General features: G+C 35.3%; 1 protein-coding gene across 1 annotated transcript; it reads left to right on the forward strand.

Annotated features, from left to right (window-relative positions):
• The first annotated feature begins 3,245 nt into the window (after positions 1 to 3,245).
• On the forward strand, positions 3,246 to 8,446 carry LOC127132315 (uncharacterized). The gene is made up of 2 exons (XM_051061239.1): positions 3,246 to 3,393; positions 4,998 to 8,446. The coding sequence occupies exon 2, from the start codon at positions 5,098 to 5,100 to the stop codon at positions 8,296 to 8,298; it is 3,201 nt and encodes a 1,066-aa protein (XP_050917196.1). The 5' UTR covers positions 3,246 to 3,393; positions 4,998 to 5,097; the 3' UTR covers positions 8,299 to 8,446.
• Positions 8,447 to 9,322: the final 876 nt, after the last annotated feature.

Here is a 9,322-nt window from a genome sequence, read left to right on the forward strand (position 1 = left end):
TTAGATAGACTCACACCCTTTAGACAAGAACTACAAAAGTGGATCCCGTAGAGTACTACGGATGCGTAGGGGTGCTAATACCTTCCCTTCACATAACCGACTCCCGAACCCAAGATTTGGTTGCGAGACCCCGTCTTGTCCTTTCCTTTTTCAGGTTTACTTCGAGCGTTTCCTTTCCCTCCTTGGAATGAATAACGCATGGTGGCGACTCTTCTGTCATTTTCTTTCGCCGGTTGTTTTTCGCGCTCTGTATTTTTCAGGTTGCGACAGCTTGTAATGAAGTAGCAAAGCATAGGCAGCCAAAAACTTTTTAATGAGTTAGGGAAGGGGGTTGATTGAATAAAAGTTCATATAGACTCTTAGACTTGAGTAATGGTGTAGGCAGTCTATTGATAATGTGGACAACATGTTGTATGCAAAAGTTCCACATATTGTGGGGAATGTTGGAATGAAAAAATATGGACCTAGCCACATTAAGAATGCGTTGGTGTTTCCTTTCAACTACCCCATTTTGTTGGGGAGTTTCAACACAAGTCTTTTGATGAAGTATGCCTTTAGATAAAAGGTAATTTGACAAGGTAGTGAATTCTGTACCATTGTCGGATCTTAGACATTTAAGTGTGGTGTTGAACTGGTTTTCTATGTAAGCAATGAATTGGATAAAGCTAGTTTTGGTTTGATCCTTAGTTTTAAGAAAGATAACCCAAGTGTGTCTATTGTAATCATCCACAAGGGTTAAGAAATATCTATGTCCTAAAGTGGAAATAGTGGAATATGGCCCCCACAAGTCAGCATGAAGAATATTAAAAGGAACACAGGAATTGGTAATACTATAAGGAAAAGGCAATTTTCTTTGTTTAGCAAAGTGACAAGAGTCACAAGGAACATTATCTTTGTTACAAGAAATGAATGGAAAAACTTTTGCTACAGATTGTAATCCTATATTTGATATATGACCTAGGCGTAAATGCCAGATATTACAAGAATTGTAAGCAACTGAAGAATTTGAGGACTTGTGAGTTGTAGAGTCAAGAACATAGAGTCCTCTGTCCAAGTTAGCTATACCAATCATTTCCTTGGAACAATTCTGCAGGATATGGCAGGTATTAGCATTAAATTGCACAAAACAATTGTTGTTATCAACTAATTTTGCAATAGAGATAAGGTTGACATGAAAACTAGGGATGTAGAGGACATTATGCAGGGTTAAGGAAGGGGAGATGTCAACAGTACCAGAAACAGAGGCCACAACTTGTGAACCATCGGGCAAGCTAACAGGAATTGGCACTATATATTTATATTCAACAAACAATGAGAAATTAAACGAGAAATGATCCGTAGCACCAGTATCTAAAATCCAAAGATTAGGGTTCTTACCATTGACACTTGAGGCATGAGAATTCATAACAAAAGGTGAAGTAGAGACTGAGTTAACTGTGGTATTGGGTTTAGACTGTTGGAGCAAAGCTAAGATGTTGTTGTACTGCTCCTGAGTAAAACCATAAGCACAAGAAGTTGAATCCTTAGGAGAGGTTTCTGAAGTATTGTTAACCGATGCAGCTACTTGACCCTTGCCGTTGCCTTTGAAACCTGGTGGAAATCCATGCTTCAAGAAACATGTTTCGACTGTGTGATTCGTCCTGTTGCAGTGTGTACAAACCCTGCTATGACCCTTTGAATTGTTGTGTCCCTGATTTTTACCTCTGAAATAGTTGGTACCTTGCCTTGCATTAGAATGTCCTTCATGAGTTTGCACCTGCAAAGCAACTACTTCCTCATTGATGCTGACAGAGGGAATTTCCATAGAGATGGAGCTATTCATCTCTCTTTCTTGTTGAATAACAAGTGAAAAAGCATGATTGATATCGGGGAGAGGATTCATCATCATAATTTGCGACTTTGAGTGGGCGAATTTTTCATTTAATCCCTTTAAGAATCGTATAACATAATCCTGTTCTCTATATTTCTTAACTGATGCAATGGCACCACATGAACACGAAATCGCACAAGAACAATACGGAATAGGACGATAATTTTCTAACTCATTCCACACGACTTTCAATTGAGTGAAGTAGTTAGAAACATCGAGAGTACCTTGACGAAATTTGTAGAGATCTTCTTGAATGTCAGAAATGCGGAAAATGTCGCCATGTGAAAACCTAATTTGTAAGTTCTTACAAACACCTGCAGCACTATCGATCCACAAGACGAATTTGGCAATGGATTCGGATATAGAACGTTGAATCCACGCAAGAACCATGGTATTGCATCGAATCCATGGCGCATAGAGAGGATATGATACTGAAGGCTTGAGCAGAGTTCCATCAATAAATTTCTCTTTGTTCTTGGAGATTAAAACAATTTGCATTGAACGAGCCCAAACATGATAGTTCTTATCATTGAGCGGTGGAGCAACAAGAACAAGGGATGAATTTTCGTTTGGATGAAGGTAATAAGGATTTGCAGAATTGGTTGTGAAATCGGCATAGCTCTGGTTTGCCATTGGAAGATTCAAGAAAGAAAGGATTCGCGATCGAAAGAGGGCAAAACGGAGGCGCTGGCAATCGCGAAAAGAAAGGGAGAAAAAGAAGGTTGAAACAATGGCTACCAGATCTCAGTTAGCTCTGATACCATGTTGATAATGGAAGATATCATAAAAAAAAATTGCAGAGTAAACACAGAAAGCATTGAAGACGAAGAAAAAAATAAAATCTGTTATATTTTCGTTATTACCCAATGAGCAGGATCACTACTATATATACAACAAAGTTGGTCCAATATAAGAGTGCCACCTAAGCTAGCTATATATAACCTTATCTATGTTATCTATGTACAAATAATACAATATGGGAAATATACACGGTAATACTTCTATATACTCCAATATAAACAATACCAAATGATGCTATGTACTATCAATCTCCCTCTTTTTGATATTTTAAAGGAGTTCTTTTACATTTCAATTTAACATGTTCTTTCATTATATCTAACCCCTTAATTAATGAAGAAAACTTATCTACAATTTATTAAATGTGATTTTTACTATTTTTGGGAAAAAAATGACATCTATAATTTTTTTTTATTATAGAAAGACATGTGTACTTAAATATCATTAAAAGAGTGGAAATATAAAAAATTGTATATGTGTAGAAAGAAATTATATATTTATCATATTTATATTAGAAAAATTAGAAAATAAAAAAAAAAACGTTTAGAAAATTAATTTAAATATTCTCCTTAATTAAAAATATAAACATACATGCATTCGGTAAGAAGAAAAATTATAATAAATAAACTATAAAATCACTCAAATAAATAATAAACAAACACCAAAATAACGCAAGTACCAAAATCTTCGCAGAAGAAGAAGGTGCAATACTCACGCAGCCGCAGGTAAGTTCCATCGTCATTTCCGAATTCTTCACTTTCTCTGCTTGTTAATTTCTCAGATCTCATTTTAGTGTTTAGGTTTGATCTTGTTTTGGTTTCAATTTTTATTTATTTACATTTGAAATGGACTTGAAATTAGGGTTTAGATTATGCTGTGATTGTTCTGACCTAACTTTCATGTCAATCAATGTCTGAACTTTACGGTTATAATTTCTGTTATTTATGTGGCTGTAGTTTTCTTTACCGTTTGTTCTTGAGCTGAAATGAACATCGAAGACATTTTCCTGAGATTCAGCTTCTGAATCGATATAGCTTCTTTTAGGTTTCTGGCTTCTCATGTGATTTGTTCAAGTTTTTTTTTTGTTAATTATATTTATTGGATGTTTAGATCTACTTTTGTAGTTTTGTGAAAAATATGGATTTTAATTTGCAGTATTGGGAAAGTTTTTTTTTTTTTGGTTTTCTTTTCAATTTGTCTCCTATTTTTATTGCATGTTTGGTAAAGTTGCTGTCGCTCTTATATAAGTACTTTAGACTAAGGTTCTGTTTGCTTAAATTTATCTAAATGATAAGCTAGTTGATAGTTGAACAGTTGGCTGATTGGAAAATTGAAAGTGATTGGTAACTTCAGTTATTGAAGTGGGTGATAATGTAAAATGACATGAAAGTATGTTTAAAGGTTTCTTTAATTTTTTATAAATTATTTTTATGAACATTTTTTTACTTATATTTACTTTTTTATAAATTTTTTTGTTCAAATTATGTTTCATATTTAAGATAGTAAATGTGTGGGGTATATGAATTCAATGAGCATTTTTTGTTTAACTGAACTTGTTTAGGTTCAATATTATATATATTTTTATTAAAATTAAATAGTCTGAATCACGACTAAAAGGCAATAGAGATCAATATGCTTCCATAAAAAAATTTCATCGAAAATTGAAAGTAAATATGCATGCTCATACAATCGGAGAATAATAGGTGTGCAATAACGCATGCAGTTTCTTTTTTCTAGAAAGACGTGGGTAGTTGTTTTATTATTTTATAATGAACAAGGTTAAAAATGATTTTTTTAAGCTTATAAGCTATATGCTCAAACGCCATTTGTAATTGCATCTCAAGAAAATTTATAGGCTAGTGAGGTTAATCGTTATTGATTTAATTTCATACTTATGTACGTTTAGATACCGTTGCAGGTTTAATTATTGTTGATCACGGTTTTGTGAAATTGGTCTTAGTGAGTTTTGAACTGATGCAATTTATGTTTAGATACCTTTATTTAAAATAAACAAATTTTAGTTGAAAATTGAAGCTGAATGAAAAAGTATGGGGATGATCTGTGGCTTCAATGGGATTCTACAACCAAACTTTATTTTAGTGAAAAACAACATGATTTTCACGTAAAAGCACATTTGTTGTCATTTGAATGAGACTTTGGGTTGAGCATATGTCGACGCAAACATGCATAAGTCTTATCAGAAACTTACTTTCAAAGCTCAAATTTCAGTTAAAACTGATGTTGCAAACACTCACTTTGTTTTGTTTATGCAAATAATTCATGACATTCTTGTTTAATGGTTCATTGGGGGTTTTTGGCTGTCAATCAGGTGAAAATGTTGCACTGTGTCTGAAAGGCAGAAGTTTCCCGTCTGCGTTTTTTATGATTGAGGGGAACTACTTTAATTGAGTTTTGATTTCATCTTACTCATGGAGTGCAACAAGGATGAGGCTCTGAGGGCAAAAGAAATAGCTGAGAATAGATTGCAGACTGGTGACTTTGCAGGGGCACTGAAGTTTGCTATGAAAGCTCGGCGACTGTTTCCTGATACCCAGAACATCACTCAGATTATTACTATTTGTGAGGTTCACTGCGCTGCACAGAACAAACTCTCTACGTCTGATATGGACTGGTATGGAATTCTTCTAACTGAAAAATTTACTGAAGAAGCAACGATAAAGAAACAGTATAGAAAACTTGCGCTGCTACTTCATCCGGATAAAAATAAATCTGCTGGGGCAGAGGCTGCTTTCAAGTTGATTGTGGAAGCTAACAGAATATTGAGTGACCCAGCAAAGCGTTCTTTATATAACATGAAGGTTAGTCGCCTTGCTGGAATTAAAGCACCTCAGGCTTCATCCCATCACCATAATAGTTTTCATTCACAGTTCCATACTCAAAGTTCAAATTTGAATCAGAAGGAGACATTTTGGACATCATGCCAACATTGTAATACTAAGTACGAGTACTACAAAAACATTATAAATGCTACCTTGCATTGTCGACAATGTTTTAAACTCTTCAAAGCCTGCGATATCGGGTCGCCGGTTGCACCGCCAGGACATACATCATCATTTTACAGACATAAAGATACTCCAAACCAAGTGCCACCAAAACAAGCATCACAAAGTAATGGTGGAAAACCTTATGGTAAAGGACCGGAGGACATGTTTGTGCCCCATCGTCCTGTATCAACAAAACGTGGGGCTGGAGACGGGGCTTCTTGTAAAGTTCAAAAGAGTAAAGATGGCCATGGGGCCTCTTGTAAGGTTCAAAAGAGTAAAGATGGCCATGGTACTGCAGGTGTGACGAAGACTGCTGCTGGAACTTCCAACCATGCTACATCTAAGGCCAAGCAATCACGAACCCAAACAAATGTTGGAAGTAAGAGAGCAAGGCAGTCAGCATCAGCAGATTCAGTTGATGGAAATGGCATGAAAGATAACAATGTTCAAGAAAATGATGTTGATCCTTCCGGACTTGACACAGGAGTCCATTCTAGGAAATCTTCCAGGAAAAAGCCACAACAAGATGAATCTTTTAAGACCACTAAAGTGGAGAAAAGAGAAGTGCCTCCTAATGGTGGGTTGTTCAATAAGACAAGTCCAACTAGTTTCACTGCTGATGTGGCTGGTGAGAATGGAGAGACGAGAAACAAAACAAATGGCCAACCTGAAAAAACAGATCTAAGGAAAAAGGTGAAAGTTGAGCAATTGAATCCAAAAAGAAAGGAGACATCCAATCCCAATATTATATTCTGTCCTGATCCAGAATTCAGTGATTTTGATAAGGTTAGGATAAAGGATTGTTTTGCTGCTGATCAATACTGGGCTATTTATGATGATACTGATTCTATGCCAAGATTCTATGCTCGCATCAAGAAGGTGCACTCCCCTTTCAAACTGGAATATACTTGGCTGGAACCAAATCCAAATCTAAAAGATGAGATTGAATGGCATGATGCAGATTTGCCTATTGCATGCGGTAAGTACAGACTTGGAAGTACTCAGATAACTAAGGATATTGATATGTTCTCTCACAAAGTGCATTGTGTAAAAGGGAGTGCTAGAGGTTCTTATCTGGTATATCCCATGAAGGGAGAAACTTGGGCAATTTTCAGACATTGGGATATAGGATGGGCTTCTAAACCTGAAAAGAATGCAGAATATCAATTTGAATTTGTCGAAGTCCTTTCTGATTTTGATGAGAAAGATGGTGTTAAAGTTACTTATCTGAGCAAGGTGAAAGGGTTTGTTTGTCTCTTTCAGCAAACTGTGCAGAATGAAGTTGGATTATTTTGTGTTCCACCTAATGAGTTGTATAGGTTTTCACACCGAGTTCCTTCATTTATGATGTCTGGTGGTGAAAGGAAAGATGTTCCAAAAGGATCATTTGAACTTGACCCTGCTGGCTTGCCTAAGAGTGTTTTTCAGGTTCAAGTCGGCGATCCGGGTGATGTGATGGACGATGGAAGGTTAAACAATGGAGTCAGTTCTTGCCAGGAATCATCCAAGTGTAAAGTTGACCAGGCAAAGTGTAACGAGAGTATTCCCAAAGCAAAATTGCGAGAAAGTGGTGGTCCTGAAAGAGTTACACCTATCAATAAAAAACCGCCAATGTCAAAAGCAGAAAATATGGGCAATGGTCATACAAGTACTAGTCAACACATGGTCAGAGAACCCGATAAGAACACTAGCCACAGGGACTACAGTCAACCAGAGGGAAGTGAAGCTGTTGCAAGCCAGACCAACAAGAATTTCAAGTCACCACAGAAACCCAACAAGAGAAATTATCACGTGGAGACATCGACAGTTCGAAGGTCACCAAGAGATTTAAGCAAGAAAAATGATGCAGGAGGTGCTGGTGAATGTGCCACTAGCAAGTTGGCTGATAATCATTCCAACACTAACAATAATGTTAAGGAAACTCAGTCGGTGGAAAGCGGTCGTGCGTGCTTGAGAAAAGATTCCGGAGTTATGGGAGCACGTCATGACTTTAATAAGGAAAAATCTAGGGAGATGTTTCAGTGTGGTCAGATATGGGCAATATACGGTGATAGGGATAATATGCCTGATGTTTATGTTCAAATCAAGAAGATTGAATCCACCTCTAATTTTAGGTTGCATGTATCCGAACTTGAACCCTGCTCGCCACCTGAAGGTTTCAAGCGAGCAATATCCTGTGGATCCTTCAAAATAAAAAAAGCCAAACCTCAAATTCTTTCTCCCTCAGCATTCTCTCATCAACTAAAAGTTGAACCCAAGGAAAATAGTATATATGAAATTTACCCTAAAAAAGGTGAGATTTGGGCTTTATACAAGGACCAGAATTATGAACTTACTTCTTCAGACCAGGACAGAGGCAGAAGTGAATGTCATATAGTAGAAGTATTAGCAGATAGTGACAAGGGTATAGAAGTTGTTATTCTGTTGCGTTTTAGCGGATCTCAGCCAATTTTCAAAGCTCCCATTATGCGGCGATCTAAGACCGGTGTAATTGAAATATTAAGAGAAGAGGTTGGTAGATTTTCACATCAGGTTCCTGCTTTTCAACATAGTGGAGAAGACGATCTTCATCTCAGAGGGTGTTGGGTGGCCGATCCGTCTTCCATTCCTGGTGTTGCAGTATAGCCATTTTATTTCGTCTCTCATTTTGTTTGTTGTGAACTTGTGTTTTACTATACAATTAGACCCAGCTGTTGTATGAAGTATAAGGAATGTATGCAAATGGCAGAAAATATTTCCTCATTCCATATTTTGATCAGTTGTTTTGGTTACAGCCGCTGTTTTTATCTTCTAGATTTTTGTTTATTATTAGTGGATGCTTGATTCGGCACCACCAAGTTGAATGTATCCTTCACTCTCGAGGAAAAAAAGCAGTGGAAATCATGACACAGAAAGGTTTTCATGGCAATTTGTTTCTATCCTTACATGAATAGGCTACACTGTCTATTATCTAGGGAGGAACTATTTTCACCCTTCTACCATTTTCCGAAAGGTTTTTTTCCTCTTGCTCGTGTATTACTATTTCCCATTTGTATTTTATTACATTTTTAACGCCTATACATTACAGCTAAATCTGAAATATAATGGATTATCTGTTTCGACTTGACTTTAATGATAAAAGCTGTTTGGCTGTTATTAAGTTTTGCTTTAAATCTTTTAATGGATTCTGCTCCTATAACAAATCTCTTTGGAATATAATGTGACTATTGTAAATAATTGATAATGTCACTTTTTTACACGTTTTTAATATTACATATGTTTTCATTTTTATACATTGATTTTTAAAGTATTTTTATAAATATCTAAATGACATGATTTATTTAGATGAATGTGTAATTTTTTTAGTGTTAGTGTATAACTATTAGTTTTATAGTTTAAAGTATAATAAATTGTGAGTTTGTGGTAATATCAATCGTTGTTTATTTTTAAATTTTATTTATTATAGACACCTTTTAGGGCTGTTTTTTTAAAATATTTTTAATTCAAATATTTTTTAAAATATTAAAAGTTTTTTTTTTAAATTCGTTTTTTATAAATTAAAAGATTAATTTTGATATTTTATAATATAAAATATATTTTTGAAAATTAAAATATAGACGAAAACACATTATTTTTGAAAAATATATTTAAAAAAATGTTTTTTATGAAA

This window comes from Lathyrus oleraceus, chromosome 3, assembly GCF_024323335.1.
Source record: "Lathyrus oleraceus cultivar Zhongwan6 chromosome 3, CAAS_Psat_ZW6_1.0, whole genome shotgun sequence".
Lineage (NCBI taxonomy): Eukaryota > Viridiplantae > Streptophyta > Magnoliopsida > Fabales > Fabaceae > Lathyrus > Lathyrus oleraceus.

Excerpts from the sequence above, each read along its gene's own strand:
- LOC127132315 (XM_051061239.1), top strand. The coding sequence starts at position 5,098 with ATGGAGTGCAACAAGGATGAGGCTCTGAGGGCAAAAGAAATAGCTGAG.